This window comes from Oratosquilla oratoria, chromosome 1, assembly GCF_046742065.1.
Source record: "Oratosquilla oratoria isolate Oo_2021 chromosome 1, ASM4674206v1, whole genome shotgun sequence".
Taxonomy (NCBI): Eukaryota; Metazoa; Arthropoda; class Malacostraca; order Stomatopoda; family Squillidae; genus Oratosquilla; species Oratosquilla oratoria.
Window position 1 is genome coordinate 77,672,840 of NC_134777.1, and position 18,766 is coordinate 77,691,605.

Consider the following 18,766-nt stretch of genomic DNA (forward strand, 5'->3'; position numbering starts at 1 on the left):
GATGCCCGCGGGCATCAGACCTCAGGTTTGCACAGGTTGAGGTAGGCCACACGTGCTCTCGGAAGAACCAAACGTGTCCCACTCTCCCATAGGGTGTCTATGGAGGATTTTACACCTCAATCCGACTCGTTTAATGACCGTCAGCCATACAAGATTGATTCATGTGCTAGTGCCCCGGAGACCTATTGAATTGAAACAAGTGTCACGGGAGTGCCTCCCCGACCCATTGAAACGAGCTTGATCTGTGTCGCGACGAGTTTCGCCTTCGGTGACTATAAAACTTATTCAGTGTGCATGTCGAACCCACTCCAGTGATTCAGTAACAAGGACACAACTCTATTCGGTGTGATGAGGTCTGGAAAAGGAAGTCTCTGTTAACGGATCCGCTTCCCGCCACGAGCTGTGTCATCAACGGTTTGATCAATTTATTACGCCTAATGGCGGCAAGTGTCATCAACGAGGACAGCCATGATTATTGCCGCCCTCAGTGCCACGTGTCTATCGCCTGCAGCCGCATCCTGTACAACCGAAGACATTCATTTGAAGATGAGTACAGGAAGTGCACTATCACCGGAGAGACTCCCGAGTAAATCGAGGTATTTTGGTGATTATTAGTTAGGAATTAAAGCGCGCAGGGCTGACCAGGTAGAATACGCAAATCATAAGTGAAATTGGAACATTCAATCTCTGGTGAATATTTAAAGCTTCAATTTGCATGTCGTGTATTGTGAAAATAATTTTAATCAATAAAATCGGTGTAGTATGTTCTGTTTGAATAGTCTAGGATTGTAATCTACATCATGAGTTCCCCCCCCTCCCACCTTTGATTACATGCATGTTTGAAGGAAACGTGCGTGGTCCCGGCTGGTGACTCAAATCTCCTGGACTTTGGCTCTCACTGTAGCTCCCTTCGCCAATTCCCCAATGTACGAGAATTTTCATGCCCCCCAACCCCCACCTCCTCCTTCCACTGTCCAAGGATTTCGGGACATCAAGGTTAAGGCTTGATTCACACTATCGGTCCGGTCGCGCTCCGCTCCGCTCTCGGTCCGGTCCAATATTGTCTCATTAATTTCAATGGAAGCATTCACACTGGCGCTCTCGCTCCGCTCTCGGTTCCGTCGAAAGATATTTTTACTGGAGCGAGAGCGGAGCGTGACTGGATTGTGAGCGCCAGTGTGAACTCAGTTGCCACGGTCCTGGTCCACTCCAGTCGAGATTCAGCCTTCATATAAGCAAGTAGTGTTACCTGCTGTCCTACCAAACCATGGATAATCCAAAGGAAACACCATAATGGGATCATGAGAAAGTTATAAAAATGATAAAAATACGTTTTATTTTTATTTATCACTGATACAATGACAATGCGTACAGCGAGGATATACATAAGCACCAACTGAATAAAATATAACCTACAAAATTTACTTTAATTTTGTGGATTCAGATGAAATGCTAATAGAATTAGTCAAAAGGTAAACCAGAGCTGTATGACCTGACTTCGCTGCACTACAGTGATAACGTGGCGAAAATAAGAAGCTGTGTTGAAATAAGCAGGCAGCTGGGTTGTGAAGGTAAGAAATTCCATACAATAGCCTAATGTCCACTGTGGAAATGCATTTCCTATCCTCACTAAACAATTTTCCTATACAATAATGTTTGCATACTTATCATATTGCCTAGGTACTGAGAGAAAAAAAATACACATTATTAACCGAAGAAAGAAATTCCATATGTATAATAACAACCTATTATCCACTGCGGAAATGCATCTCCTTAGCTCACTCAACAAATATTCTTACACAAGTTTGTTTGTCTACTTATATTTTATCATTTTGTCAAGACATTGAACCAGCTGGGGAGCTGAAATAATCTTTCAGTGTTTCTCTCACGCCAAAAGCCTCCTTTGTAGCATTTCCCCCTCTTCCTCTCATTGGACGTACTGTGTTTGATGGAGGCATGACAACAGTATCTGGTAATGCAACAGCATTTGGGTGTATCAGATTGTGAAGTATGCATGTTGTTGTAATGATTGCATTAGCGTTAGAAGGCATAGCTTTAAGTTTCCTTAAATATATTCTGAAGGTTTGCACTAGAATACCAAATGTGCACTCAACTATCCTCCTGGCTCTAGATAATCTATAATTAAAAATCCTCTTCTCTACTTATGTTCAGTCTGTGAACCTGGGTAGGGCCTCATCAAATTTCTCGTCAGCGGGAAAGCCTCATCTCCCACTATAACGTATGGTGCAAGCACATAAGTGTCAGGAAGTGCAGCAACTTCTTGTACATTTCAGGTCATCCTCAATTTTGGATAGTATTTTCTCAAATGTTCCTTTGTTCATTCTGAAATAGCTGTGGAATTTACTCTCATCATCAATAAGACGAGGATACAGAGTATGAAATTCTCCTTCAGTCTTCCAATCTTGCAACATAGGATGAACCCACAATTTCTTTTTTTTTTTCTATCTTGTTTTCCTTCTTCTTCATCAAGTGCAATAGCGATTATTGCCAACTCGGCGTCAGAAAAGTCACACATCCTTCGTAACTGATGGTAAGACTTCTACTGGTGTCGAGGGAGGGGGGATGACGGGAACGAGAGGGGACCGATAGTGTGAATACCTCAGAACCGAGAGCGGAGCGCGACCGGACCGATAGTGTGAATCAACCCTGAATACCTCAGAACCGGAGCGGAACGAGAGCGGAGCGCGACCGGACCGATAGTGTGAATCAACCCTAAGGGAACCTGGGAGTTCTTACACGTGAACGTGTCATAAAAGTTGTTCAACTTCTCTGGTGAACTTGTTACGTGTAGTGAATATTTTTATAATGTATAATATTGTGTAGTGAAGATGATATATCTGAACATGGTGTCCATTCAACCGCCTATGCAGGAAATGAAAGATTAGAATCTTGGTAACAACTTGGTAAGATTATATTTTACTTTCATTTTTTATAGTGACAAATGCTGTGAAAATCTGTTAGAATAAATCACATTAAATGAAACAAAATTTTTAAGTTAGTTTCCTTTATTTTTTCTAAACAAACTAAAGTATGACTTTCCCCTTTACAATGCCACAACAATCACAAGAATATGTAAAATAGAACCAGAGATATGGCTTATTAAAGAACAAAAACATTAATTTTTCAGGATAGGGGGATTTAACTGGGAGGCTAGAAAATAACGTGCTCTTCCTCTTGACTTTATGCACTGAGAGAAATGAGAGCTAGAGAGGCGACAGATTGCTATGGAAAGAGTTGCCAGATATCTCCATAAACACAATATCGTAAACAAAACAGAACTAGCTATCGAAATTTTGACTTTATTTCAAAATAAGAACATAAGAACATAAGAAATAAAGGAGACTGCAAAAGACCATAAGGCCTACACTAGGCAGCTCCGTATCCATCACCACCTGTCATCCCCATCCATAAAGTTGTCTAATCGTTTTTTAAAACAACTGATAGTTTCAGCGCTTACTACATGGTTACTAAGTTTATTCCATTCATCGACCACCCTATTAGTAAACCAATTCTTGCCTATTTCCTTCTTAAATCTAAATTTTCTTTATGCAATGGGGTTGCCGGAGGTTGCCAATAATTTATCTATTTTATTCTGTATAAAAAAAGAAACGGACTTGAGCTGTAATATTTGGTCGAAGTGCTACCATCATAGAGATTCTTTTGAAATGTTTACCTAAAATTCGTTCATGTGCCACAAATTTTCGAGTGATTGCGTCCACAAGTCCCCTAAAAAGAACTCATTCATTCAGTTTGTAATAGTGGTAAACAACTGGAATTCTTTACCCCAGTATGTGATAGACTCAAAACCAGTTATTAAATCTGAGTGTAATCTAAATACAGCATGGAGTAAACAAGATTCATCATATAATTATAGAGCTGAAATTCAATATAGTAATTTTATTCAAACTGACATCACCATCAGTCCATCACCACTAAATTCAATTTAAAGCCCAGACCCGGACATACAGGCCTGTGTTTGGCACCCTCAAGAAGCTTACTGTGAGAAGGCGCAACTGAAATTACTATCATATATTATATAACAAAAATCGCAACGTAAACAAAAGAACCGCAAAAAGGCAAGGTTGTTGAACTGAATATACACAAGTGTTGCTTTAGAGTGAGTGTTGCAATTAGTGTGTGAGTGGGAATAAATTTGCCCGGATTCAGCAAGAATGATGAACAACATGGTTCGAAGATTTTGTACACAAATATTCCGAAGATGCGAAAATTACTGGTAAGCAGCATTAGAAGGGAGGCAATTCAAGAAATAATTTCGTTGCCAGTTCGTCAAACGTAATTAATTCATTATATAATACACACATTTGAACAATGTAAGAAGGGTATTAGGTAACAAGTGCACTATAGTAAGATGACATATTATTACTATGAAACTACTATTACTTGAAGATGTCTAGAAAACATCTTCACAGCCACGTTGATCCGCTGCTGTTACCATTTCATTTCTGGCGTCCAATTCCTTAAATTAAGGCCAACTGGTCTGGTAATGGTATGGTGTTTGTTGACCGGCATTCGGCAGTGTAGCCTGGTACAAATTTAATTTTCATACCTGGGATTAATGCTTATTACTTACCAATCAACGGAATCTTTAATATTGGGTAAATTGCAGTTGAACAAAATGACATGGCAGTTGTCAGAAGGAAATGATAAGTACCATTTATTATGGAAGTTAACAAAATTTATGCCAATGTTGAATGATATATATTTGAGGGAGAATTTTTGATAAACTGCTGAGACCATCAACTTAAATTTGTGTGAAAGTATCTACCATTGGTTTGTCTGGCACTTTAAAATAGTAATGGTAACTCCTGGTGCTGTGGAATGGGGGGGACTGCAAGCACATATGACAGTATCAATGAATATGCACAACATATTTAGGGAGCAAGAGCCATTGTATCTGTAGAGAAAGAAATATGTAGTGACACTGTCATGTGCTTGCAGTCAGGCGTGGATCCGGGAATGTTATTTGGGGGGGCCCTAACAGATAAGCGATAACCAATACTTGAAACATGCTGATATTTTAACCCCAAGAATAATGCTGTTGGCTTGGAGATTGGTCCTGAAACCTAAGTCTGTTTTGCTCGTAATTGTATGTAAAATCATATGTAATTCACAAATATAATTCAAATCATAAATTTGCCCAAAAAAGTGTTTATCCAATGAGAATCAAACTCGAGATGAGTGTACCATACTCAGGGTGTTGGAGGGGGGAGGGGCCTGGACCCCCTGGGCACCCCCCTTGTATCCGTGCCTGCTAGCAGTGCTTGCCAGCTCTGCTCATTGCCAACCTGGACCATTAGCTACTTGAGATGCCATCTTTGTTTTGATAGATATAGAGGTTGAGTAAATTAAAGTATGATAAATTTGTCTACTCCAACCTAACCTAAACTTGGTGGGCTGACTTGGTAAAGTAGATGGGTCAATTTGGCAATGGGCTGAGTTGACCCTATACCCTTGCCGTCCCCCATTTTATATTACAACAAATTATTCTATTTCAGTATCATGTAAACACAGCTTTCATTTTTTTTTTTTTTTTTTTCTGGATGGTTATGCTATGTTGCTTTGGGTTAGGAGCTATTGGATAATGTAAGATTCATGTTAAATATTTGTGTTTGCATGATTCTGGAATTTTACCCAACAAACCACAACTGTCTCTTTGGATAATGTATTTCATCTCCAATAATTTGCCAGTGTTTTTCTTCTATTTGGAGGTTATACTGTCTGGTAAATTGTAGTCTTCCATCAGTATTAGTCCAGTGGTGCACAACAATGCGATATACCATTAGAAAATTAAATATTAATTTTGTAAATTATTATTATAATACATGAACGAAATATGGGATTTTCTTGGCGGAAATGAACAAAAAATTACTGCTACTTGCAAATATACTAACGAACAAAGTCGCTAGCATAGGATCGTGATGCCATCTTGTCGTTTGTCAAGTGTTTACCCCTCGGTACTTCTGCCAGTACCTTGCAACATATATATTCTTGAAGGAATGCTATGGAACTGAAATCCATGCATTCCTTCAAGCTATGAGAAACCTTTATACCTTGCAGTCAGAGCGATTGAACAGGCCACCAACATCCGTCACAATGATCATCCAGATACCTTTAAATTACAGGTACTGATTTACTAAATACAGATTAGGTTAGATGAATTTATCGTCTTTTCATTTCTTCGACGTCAGCATCAATCAAAACAAACATGTCATACCATTCGTCCGGTGCAACTTTGTTATTTATGAAATCTGTTTCAGCAACTTTTTTGTTTTTCATTTCTGCCAAGAAAATTGCATATTATAACATACAAAATTAATAATTGATTTTCTATTGCTATATCACATAGGTGTGCACAACTGGACATTTACCCTTCCATCAATTTAATCATTCCCCACTGTCATGACCACCAGCTTTCCTAACTTGATTATTTACTCTGTGTGGAGACCATACTACTGAAGAATATTCCAGTCTTGGATGTATTAGGGTTTTGATTATTTTTATCATCATCCTTTCATCCATATAGTGGAATGCCACTTTAATCTTCTGCAGTAGTCCATATGTGTCTCCCACAAACCTGGTGATATGTCTGTCAGGTGACTGGTTGTCTTTTATCACGACTCCCAAGTCTTCTCATTTGCTTTTGTAATGGGTTCACTTCCCAAAGAGTAGTTTAAGGATGGCCTTTTGCCACTATTGCCTATTTCCAATACTTTGCATTTTTGGTATTGAACTTCATTTCACATTCTTGGCTCCATGTCTAGATATTTTTTCAGTAGTCTATCATCCACCTCATTTTTCACTCTTCTCATGATTTTTGCATCATCTTCAAACATGTTAACATAGCCTGTTCCTTCCATCATGTCACTGACATAGACAAGAAACATTATTGGTGCAAACCCTGAACCTTGTGGAACTCCACTTGTTACTGATCTCCAGCTTGACATCTTATCCTTTACTACTGTTCTTGTGTATCTCCATCAGAAAGCCTTTCATTCATTCTAGTAGTTTGCCACTCGGTCCTCCAACATGCTCAAATTTCCACATAAATGTGTGTATTTACCTAGTTGTATTTACCTAGTTGCAGTATACAGTATACTTCCAATTTTATATCCTTGATTTCCAGTTATTTATTATTGTGGATAAATGCTAGACTTGCTTGTTGGGTCACATCTTCTATTCTCTAATTTTCTAACATACCTAGACTCAAATTCATGTACAGTTCCAACTTAATCTATATCCTTGATTTCCAATTATCATATTTAAATTTGAAATCATGTATTGTTTGAGCTTAGGCTGTATCACCTAAACTGTGTATTTACTTAATTGTAGTATACAGGAAAGGAGGCAACATTTGTTGGGCCCCATCTCCTATTCTCTAATTTTGTAACATACCTAGACTCAAGTTCATATACACTTCCAAATTCATATCCTTGTTTTCCAGTTATTATATTTATTATTGTGGATAAATGCCAGACATTTATGAAAATATTAAAAAATATGTCAGTACACAGAACAACTGTGTGCTCTCTAGCTCACAGCTGACAAAATAGACATCACACAACTGCATGCTTAATTGGCGGGAATATAAACCCATTAACTTAAACCCACTAGATGGTTCTATACTGTTACATCTATACATCTTTACATAATATTACAAATATACACACTCCCACTACATAGCTCGGCCACAACCTCTTAGTGCCCTCACTGAAGAAACAATATTCATGGCAGGGAGCAGACAAATGCAAGGGCACGTAAAATATGGTAATAGACAAAGGATATATGTATACACATACTGGGACATAAGATATAAAAGATATACACACATACACTGAAACATGACACAAACACATACTGGCGCCAGTAGGTAAAATGGGGAAAAAGAATGTGATATAAATTGCCGGATATCTGGGATATGATGCAACTATAATAATACATAAACTGATACATAGGACAATGGGAAAATTACAGAAGAATCATAAATTTGGCTGACAAGTACAAAATATCTAGTGAAATCATAGATAACATCCCCCTTGGTTATGCCAAACATAACTGAGGCTGCACATATTTACACAATTTACAACCTTAATACATACATATACCAAGGCTTTTTCCCCCTTACAAGGGAGGTAGCCAAAAAGGAAAAGGCATAAAATCATTCCCACCCATTCCATCCCTGAATACACTCCACACCCCTCCACCCTCCCTCTTATCTTAGCACCTCCCGGATGACGGGTCATCCCTGCACCCTGTCCACTGCCCTGGGTCAGAAGCAGTGTCGCAAGACACAGCACATCCACAGCAAGGCCGCTTCATCAAATCGGCGACCCCCCTCTCCGTCCCCCTCATGCACAAAAGGAGAAGACGGGGAGAAATCCCTTCGGGCTGCGTCAAATTTTGCTCACACATACTACCTCACCCCCCATCCCCCTGCCCATTCCACCTCATGCATCACAACATCATCCATATACAACCATTCTCCATTCACCCCTGTCTTCTGTCCTCTCCCGTCCTTCCTCAACAGACATTCCCCTCTTCCCCAAAGCCCCCTTCACCCCATCCATCTCATCCTAGGACGTCCCATCCTGTTCACTCCCTCCACATCTGCCCTCCATACCTCTTTTACTAGTCTTTCTTCACTCATTCTTTCCATGTGTCCAAACCATCCCAATGCTCTTTCATCAACCCTATCTCCCAACTCCCTTTCCACACCTTTTCTCCTCCTCACCTCCTCATTTCTTACTATCTAGCATAGTAACCCCTATCATACTTCTCAGACACCTCATCTCAAACACATTCAAACTCCTTCTCTCTTCCTCTCTTATGTTCCATGTTTCTGCCCCATACAGTGCTGTTGGCACAATCACTCCTTTATACAGTCTCCTCTTAGCATCCATTCCCAAATGTATTCCTCATTACACTCTTTAATCCACCAAGGCATTTACTCGCTTCTCTCAATCTACATTCTACCTCCACCTTCACTCCACCTTTTCCTGCCACATTTGCACCCAAGTATCTAAAACTATCCACTTCCTCCAGTCGCTCTCCCTTAATGCTCACTTCCAGTCTACTGCCACTTTCACCCCTTGTACATCTCATCACCTTACTTTTACCCACATTTATCTTTAGCTTTCTTCTATCACATACTCTCCCAAACTCTGTCACCAACTTCCTCAATCCCTCCTCCGATCCTGCCACAAGCGCAGTGTCGTCCGCAAACAACAGCTGGCTCACCTCCCACTTTTCTCCATTATCTTTAACCATCTCCAATCCCTGACCCACTACCCTTGCATTTACCTCTCACACTACCCCAACCTTAATAGTGGATACAAAGACAAAAAGTTGCACAGCAACTCATATATACACAATAGTCTCACTTGACCATCAAGGGATTGTACCTTTTGAACATAGATGATTTGAGTGATGAACAGGGGGTGACACAGTGGGAACATTGGGCTGAGTAAATGCAGGTATGGGCACCTGTGTCTTCTTGAGCATATCAGAATGCAGAACCTCACCAAGTCCCTGAGATAGGTAAAAAACCATGAACTTGTTGGTTTGCAGCCTCTGTGTCACCAGAAAAGGAACAGTAAATTTGTTGTTTAGCTTAGACTGGTGCTCAGGCAGTTGTTGAAATACATGATCACTCACTTGCATGGAAACTGGTGTAGCCTGACTGTGTTGTTTCTTTATCATGTTTGATCTAGACTCCTGAAGTTTCCTTTTGACAGAATCATAAATGGTATGCAATGTATGACACTGAAGACTAATCTTCAGAATTGTAGAGAGGACAAATAGGACTATCCCAAAGATTATACAGAAGCTTAGACTAGTGCTCAGGCAGTTGTTGAAATACATGATCACTCACTTACATGGAAACGGGTGTAGCTTTACTATGTTTTTTTTTTTATCATGTTTGATCTAGACTCCTGAAGTTTCCTTTTGACAGAATCATAAATGGTATGCAATATATGACACTGAAGTTGACTGTAATCTTCAGAATTGTAGAGAGGACAAATAGGACTATCCCAAAGATTATATAGAAGCCTCATCTCAGAACTGTAAATGACATAATGAGGCATTTTTCCTGTTGCTACATTGATAGTACTATTAATGCAAGCATTGACATGGGGTAACCAGTCTTCCCAAGTTTCTTGCAGATCACTAGCAACATGCCTTAGGATGTGAAGTATTTTCCTATTTGTCCACTCCACCAGACTGTTAGAAGAGGGATGATAAGTCTAGGTGATGTATTGTTTGCAAATGTTGACTATGACCTTATTCTTAAACTCAGTCTCATTGTTGCTAAGCAACACTGAAGGAGTAGTGTAAGGACAGAAAACATGGGAAACTAAAGCAGATTTATTATGCAAGGGAGCCAATATCATGAAACTGCTAAAGTGATCAACACATACAAGAACGTACACTGAGCCTTGAATGATATGGGGCAATTGCAAAAGATTAATGGCCATAGTGTCAAAGGAGTAAGAAGGAGTAGGATGCTCTAGAATAGGATCAGTGTGAGTAGAACCTTTGTTATGAGTGGCAATATTGAAATGCATTCTAGGCCAATATTTCTTGTGAGCCATAGCCAGAGTTTTGTCATGACCTGGGTGGCCAGTTTGAGGGGAGTCATGAGCAAGATAAAACAACAGGAACTAGGGATTCAAGGATCACTAAGTGTGCCACATCTTGCACAAACTCTTTCACATTATGAGTGAGAACACTGTCTTGCAAGGAGAATTGAGACAGAGGTACAGGCAATTTTAGCAAGGTAGCATCATTGCCAGATTCCAAGGCATAAATGATAGCAGACCAGACAGGGTCCTCACATTGAACTTTGGCAAAATCTCATAGGGAGAAGTTGTGAATTACAGTAACAGCAGCTATGGGTACATTTTGTGAAAGAGCATCAACAACATTGTTTGCACATCCTGGGATATGCTTAAGGGCTGGATTGACCTCAATAGTAAGAAACCATCTGGCTAGGTGGTCTGAAAGATTATTGCCCTTGAAAAGTTGTGTAACAGCAATATGGTCTGTGTAAACTGTGATAGCCAAAGATGATGTCACAAAAATGCTTTAGAACCCACACCACTGCTAAAGCTTCCAGATGTGTAATAGAGTAGTGAGACTCAGCATGATTGAGTATGCGTCTCTCATATGCAGTGACATGCGGACAACGACCATCTACTTGCAGCATTAGGACAGCTCCAATATCTAAACCAGAAGTATCAGTGCAAATGGTAAAAGGAGGAATATGATCTGGGAATCCCAACACAGGTGCTTGAGCAAGTGCATGCTTCAAGGAGTCAAAACTGTACTGATGAGCATCATGCCACTGGAAGGAAGCATCCTTTTTGAGGAGATGAGTAAGAGGTTATGCCATGGAAGCAAAGTCTTTTATAAAAGCACGATAGTATCCTGTCAATCCTAGGAAAGAGTGTACTTGGTCAACTGTCTTAGGTGTAGGAAAGTTTCTAACAGCTTTGATCATATCTGAAGTATGAATGCCATCTTTGTCTACCACATGACTAAGAATTGGATGCTAGACTTAAAAAATGAACATTTGGGTAAATTGAGCTTCAACCCAGCTTCAGCAGGATGTTGCAAGACTGAGGACAATTTATGGAAATTACTTTCCACATCCTTGGAAACTAGAATAAAGTCATCCAGATACATAAATAGTCCATTGCCCACTATTCCATGAAAAATTGAGTTAATAAGGCACTGGCATGTTAAAGGAGCATTCTGCAATCCTATGGGGCAGTGGAGCCATTCATAATGACCTGATGTATTCAGGAAAGCCATGACCTTCTGAGGCTTTTCTTCCAAAGGAATCTGCCAAAAACCAGCCTTTAGGTCCAAGGTGTATTACTTATTCCTATGGACTGAAGAGGATCACTCAGCACAGGCAAAGGGTAATGATCTGGAACTGTGACATCATTGAAATGCCTATAATCCACAGCAGGGTGGAATGATCCGTTCATCTTGGGCACAAGAAGGAGTGGGGAATTCCACTTGGAATGAGATTCTTGGATGACACCCTCTCTTAACAACTGAGCTACAAGTTTACAGGAGTGAGGCAACATGTACGAAGGTATGTAGACTGGATGCACCCCTGGTTTAAGATCAGTGCTATGGACAACATGATCTATAACTCCTAGTTGTTCCCCAGGTAAGGCCAGAGCTTGATGTGTCACTAACAATTGAATGAGACCGTCTCTCACCCCAGGAAAATCAATGTTACCTACATATGTTGCATACTGAGAGGCTTAATGAGCTGTGTCATTTGCATGTGTAGACAATTGGATAGAAGCTGCTATGATAGGAAGTGAATCTTGGACAGTGTCAACATCAGTGACATCAAAAGAACCTAAATGAATACCAGAAGAGTGTGTGATGGGAGCACCAGAAACATTGGTTATCAAGGCTATAGTAATGTGGTCATCATGAAGAGTGGAAAGGGTACTCTCCAATGCAAGATGTCTAACATGAACAGAGTTATGTTGAGATAAGATGTCAGGACCAATTGGAGCATCTGAAATGTGCACTGGGACTCAAACTGCGCTAAAGGGACCAATATAGTGCTCACCTATAACAACAGCAGCACAGGAAAGTACAGGAAGGCTTAAAAGTTTTGAACCCTTGGAAGATGACTGCCTGGTCAGATCATGCACAGAATGTGAGCTATGTATAGAAACTGGCCTATCTATTGTAGAAATGACATTGTTGTTGAAAGTAACTAAACAGTGCTGAGGAGATATATCTATGGCATGAATTGCTAAAGTATCAAAGCCTATGAGACAAACACACTGAAGTATGAAATCAGAAACTACCACAAAGTTAACATGAAACATTTCAGCATGAGAAGAAAACCTTAAGGGAATGCAAATAGATCCAAGAATAGACAAGGGAGAACCTTGTACAGCTTGCAAAGCACTACAAGAAGGTGACAATGTTACATTGTACAAATCCTTGAGGGCAGAATGTACTACATTCTGCCCCAGTGTCTACTGTTACAGAGATCTGGTCCATATAGCACTGAAAGGTAAGGAATTGGGAAGAAACAGCAGCCACTAAAGGGATGGTCTTGGACTGATCACTCTTAGTCTTTGGGATTTTGAAATGGGTGCTTGTGAAAATGGGACTAAGCATGCTTGGGAATTGAACTATTGTCTGTTCTAAGCTTCAAAATCTTGGAACATTGATCAGAAGAGTGGCTACTGTCCATGGACATGACAGTAGTTAGATTGAGGCTGATATGACATTCTTGAAAAGTTATGTGTGATGCTAGAAGAGGAATAAGTGAAATGTCTACATACAGGAGTCTGCTTAGAATTTCGCTCATAACGCTTACAAAGGAAACAGAAAACACTAGAATGACCTACTTTGTTACATGCATGTAAGTATGCTAGATACAGATGGAGATGAAGGCGTGCTCTGTGTAGGTGTCAAAGACAGAGGTGGTGAAGGAGGGGTAGGAACCTCTGGAGTCTGCTGTGAATGACTAGGTGATACAGGAGTTAGCAAGGCACAATGAGGCAATTCTTTGAACTTTTTAGAAAGTTTTGTTGCAAACGTTAGTAAAGACTCATCTTTCTGAAGTAATCTTTCATTCAGATGGATTGAGGAACAAAATGTAGAATAGGTACTCCAAAACAAGTCAGTCTAGAGTGATTGAGTTTTTTTTCTGTCCACTGTGAATGTATCAGAGAATCTAATGTTTCAGAGGCCACCGTACTAGCTCCAGCCTGAGTATGCATAACATTTACAGTGTCTATAGAGGAAGAGAGTATGTCAACCAACCTGAAGCACCAGAGAAAATTATCACCTACCAGGTTTGCATCAAACTTTTTAACAAAATTCACCGTGAAGGTGGTGTAATCATAGTTTAAAGCTCTAGGGTTGACACATGAAGCTGACATCATCTCAGAGGCTAGTGAATTGGGTACAAGTTGAGATCTAAAAAATGACATTTTGTCAGACCCTTAATGACATTAGTGTTGGTGATACTATCCTCATGTAGTTGAATAAATGCAGATGCTGAATAACTAGGATGCTCACCAGGGAATTTTATAACAGGGGTCCTGGTGCAATAGGGTAACAGTGGGAGGAACCATGGCTGGGGAGTCCTGGGATGAAACACACATAAATGCTGGTGTCTGCTTGGAGAGGGATACTGGCATCCTGAAGGAAGGCAGGACAGGGGACCACTGAATGCAGTAAGGCTCTCATTCACACAGGAATTAACTGCTGATCAACAGCTACACATGTGATCCTGGCTCACGCACAGCGAAAAAAATACAGGGGAGCGACGAGCGATTTCGCTCGGGAAAGTTCCAATGTCGCTCTCACAAATCCAATAGCGGGAGCGATCCCCCCACAAAAAAATCGCTCCCGTGGCAAGATTCAACGTTTTTCATGCATTATCCATCATTTGGCAATCCCTGAATCCCATCACCATAGATGAAAGGATCAGAGCAAACACAACTTACCCGTGATCATTCATTGCATTAATTATCAATCGATATCATAAACGCAACGCATTAATCAAATTTAATTTGTTGATGTACGTACATATGTGTACACGGTATAGCTGCTAAAGTTCAATGGCTTACCTAGCCTAGCTTCGTATCAGCTGCATGCGCGCTCATACTACATGTTGACTAGACTCTACACGACTATCGTGCTACATAATGTCGCTAGTTGCAAATTGCATGGTACCTGTATGCAGGGAAGTTCATTGGTTGCATGCAGCTAGCTGCCCAATCAATGCTCTGACTACATATACAATGCACCATACCCAATACCAAGGCTTGTCGTGCATTTCTACCCCCAACCACTGCCAGTGGAAACAGAGGCGCTGTGTCTGCCGATCAGTTTCAACTGGGAAGCCAACATGTTAAGAAATTGAAGCTGCAAAAACATGGCTCTGGAAGTATCAAAAATGGCTCTGGTAATTAAAAGAATTGCTCTGGTGAAAAAAAAAAAAAAAAAATGGCTCTGGAAAATAAAAAAGTATTTTTTTCCATGCCCACACATCAACAAAAGTGTGGAGTTATGAGAATTTATATAAAAAGGTCACAATTGTTTAAGCCTCTCTTAGAATACAAGGAATGATGGAAAATGTAAATATTGAAAGGGGTAACCATAATATACATTAATGGTAATATATATACAATATGGAGGAGAAGCAGCAATGTGCCAGCTAATGGAATCCCATATGGACTCAGAACTCAGTACTCATCTGACAACATCCATGTACATAATGATGTTTTAGCTGGAAAAACTACAGCAATATGTTGAGAAATCTCATAGCACACTGACGATAATAGTTTGGGCCAATGTTAAGGTATCTAACGGCAAAAAGATCTCAAGGCTTGGATTAGTGTCCAACAGAATAATACTAAGCAGTCCACAATTTCACTTTTTGCACTTCCACAATAGTTATTTGCAGTTGCACAGTGTCTGAACCTAGATGTAAAAATGAGTGGAGGAAGAAAAGGAAAAAAACAAAAAACATGCTGAAACACCTGTGAAATCACACACAGGGATCAGTATGGGTTCCAAGAATGCTCACTATTTATGTGAATTACATGGATGAAGATGTGGAATGTTACACGAGCTTCTTTGCAGACAATGCTAAATTGTTGAGGAAAGTGAAAACCGAAACCGATTGTGAATCACTACAGAGAGACCTAAATAAGGTTTGGAAATGGAGTCAGAAGTGGAAAGTAGACCTCAACATGAAGAAATATAGTATAATGGAGTTCGGAAAAAAATAAAAAAAGAATATCAGGATAATATACAATTGGAACAAATGAGGTGAAGAAAGTGGGATCTGAAAAAGACCTGGGAGTAATTATCTCAAATGACTTGTCCCCTAATAAACAAATAAACAAAATTGTCAGAGAATCCTACAACTTGCTAAGATCAATAAAGGTGGCTTTTACCTATTTAGATGAAGAAATGGTTAAAAAGATATCAGTCAACCATGAAAATAGCCTCAGCATTTTCAAACCTGTCATATGAGGAGAGACTGGTTAAATTGAAATTACTGATTTTGGAACAAAGAAGAGAAAGAGGCAACGGCGACCTATTGACCATCTACAGAATCATGGAAGTCCTTGATAGAGAGAACTTACTAAATTGTGACAAGAGGACATGAAAAAAAATAAAAAAGGATAGTTATAGAAGAGACCTAAAAAAAAGTTTTCCACACAGAGTGGTAGACATCTGGAACAAACGGGACAAAACAATAGTGTGTGCAAAAACCATTCATGAATTTAAGAGCAAACTATACACTGCGAGATACAAAGATGGGACACCACAAGCATAGCTCCCCTTCCTGTAAGATACAACTAGGTAAATACAAGGTAAGTACAGTTCACTTGTGCCCAAGTTTCAGGTAATTTGTCACTGAATTGTCTCAGAAATACAAAGTTTTTAACTGCTGCCACCATTTACATAATGGTGGATAAATGAAATGTCAGACACTTACAAATGTTATTAAATAAAAAATATGTTGCTACACAGAATGACCGTGTGTTCTCTAGCTCACAGCTGACAAAATACTGATGTCATACATGGAATTGGCACACATAATTGGCGGGAATATAAATCCATTAGCAGAAATCTGCTTGATGGTTCTATACAGTTACATAAATACATCTTTACATAATATTACAAATATACATGCTCCCACTACATATTTAAATTTGAACTCATGTTTTGTTTGAGCTTGGGTTATATCACCTAAGCTATTCCACATATTTTTCATCCATATGGAAAAATGTATTTCTTTACATACTTTAGACATGGGGTCTTTCCTAATTCACTCCCATTACCTCTTAAATCCCTCCCAGCTTTAATCAGATCTCTTCTGTCAATACAATCTATCTCTTTAATGACCTGAACACTGTTATCATATCACCTCTTCCTCTTCAATCTCTTTAATGACCTGAACACTGTTATCATATCACCTCTTCCTCTTCAATCTTTCAAAGTTGGCAGACCCAATACATTTAGTCTTTCCTCATATGGTTTCTTTGCTAGGCTGGAAACAAGTTTGGTTGCTGCCTTTTGTATCCTCTCAATCTCGCTTATATCCTTCACTCTGTGTGGGGACCATTCTACTGATTCATATTCCAGTCTTGGATGTATCAGGGTTTTGTTGAGTTTCTCATCATCTCTTAATCCATATAGTGGAATGCCACTTCTGCATTAGTCTGTATGTCTCCCCCACAATTCTGCTGATGTGTCTGACATATGTATATCTAATTGTAGTATACAGGAAAGGAGCAACACTCATTGGGTCCCATCTCCTATTCTCTATTTTTCTAACTTACCTAAACTCAAATTCATTTACAGTTCCAACTCTAGTGTCCTTGATTTCCAGTTATATTTAGATTTGAACTCATGTATTGTTTGAGCTGAGGATATATCACTTCCTTAGCTATATATATTTATGCATCTATATGGAAAACTGTATTTCTTCATGTCCTAAAGATGTGTAGTCTTTCTTAATTTGCTCTCATGATCTCTTAAAGCCCTCCAATCTTTAATCAGGAGATCTCTTCTGTCAATGCAATCTATCCCCTTTGGTGACCTGAATATTGTCATCATATCACCTCCTTCTCATTGATCTTTTAAAGTTAGCTGACCCAGTACTTTCAGTCTCCTCATATGGTTTCTCTGGCAGGTTGGGGACCAGTTTGGTTGCTGCCCTTTGTGTGTATTTACCTAGTTGTATCTTGTGGGAGGAGAGCTATGCTTGTAATGACCTGCTGTTGTATCTTCTTGCATCCAGTTTAACCTTAAAGTCATGTATAGTTTTAGCTCTCACTGTTTCCTCTTTGTTTGTTCCAGATATCTATTACTCTGTGTGGAAATCTTTTTTTTTTTTTTTTTTTTTTTTCTTCTTCAGATCTCTTCTGTAACTGTCCTTAAGTTTCTTCTCATGTCCTCTTGCAGCTCTTCTGTCCCATTTTAGTAGGTCGTCCCTATCAAGAATTTCCATCCCTTTCATAATTTTGTAAATGGTTATCAAATCACCTCTTTCTCTTCTTTGTTCTAGGGTTGGTAAATTTAGTTTGTCCAATCTTTGTTTGTATGTCAAATTGCAAATTATTGGTATCATCTTTGTCATTGATCTTTGAATTCTTTCTAGTTTAAGTGTTTTTTGGTATTAGGTGTCCATAGAAATGCTGTGTATTTCAGTTTTGATTTTATCAGTGTAACTAGTATTTTCTTTACCATCTCTTCATCCATCTAGTCAAAGGCCACTTTCATTTATCTTAATAAGTGAAAAGTTTCTCTGACTTATTTGTTGACATGTTTGGTGTCATGTCGTTATAGTTACTCTTAGGTCCCTTTCTGATTTTACTTTTTTCTACTTCCTTTGTACATACATATACCAAAGGCTTTTTCCCCCTATACAGGGGGTAGCCAAAAAGAAAAAGGCATAGAAACCACTCCCACCCATTCCATTTCCTATGTATTCCACTCCCCTCCACCCTCCTCTTATCTGGGCACCTCCTGGATGACGGGTCATCCCTGCATCCTGTCCACTGCCCTGGGTCAGAAGCAGTGTCGCAAGACACAGCACATCCAAAGCAAGGCCACTTCATAAATTTGGCGACCCCCCCTCTCTGTCCCCCCACATGCAGAAGAGGAGAAGACGGGGAGAAATCCCTTCGGGCTGTGTCAAATTTTTCTTAGT

General features: G+C 39.5%; 1 protein-coding gene across 7 annotated transcripts in view; it reads left to right on the forward strand.

Moving 5' to 3' along the window:
* Positions 1–3,627: 3,627 nt before the first annotated feature.
* LOC143041324 (oxidoreductase NAD-binding domain-containing protein 1-like) overlaps positions 3,628–18,766 on the forward strand; it is a 30,445-nt gene continuing 15,306 nt past the window's right edge. The window contains exons 1-2 of one of the 7 annotated variants that reach the window (XM_076213322.1): positions 3,817–4,255; positions 13,775–13,883. In XM_076213322.1, coding sequence (XP_076069437.1) covers positions 13,840–13,883 — 44 coding nt within the window. In that variant the 5' untranslated portion in view covers positions 3,817–4,255; positions 13,775–13,839. The other 6 variants (XM_076213616.1, XM_076213173.1, XM_076213236.1 and 3 more) reach the window with 6 other exon arrangements.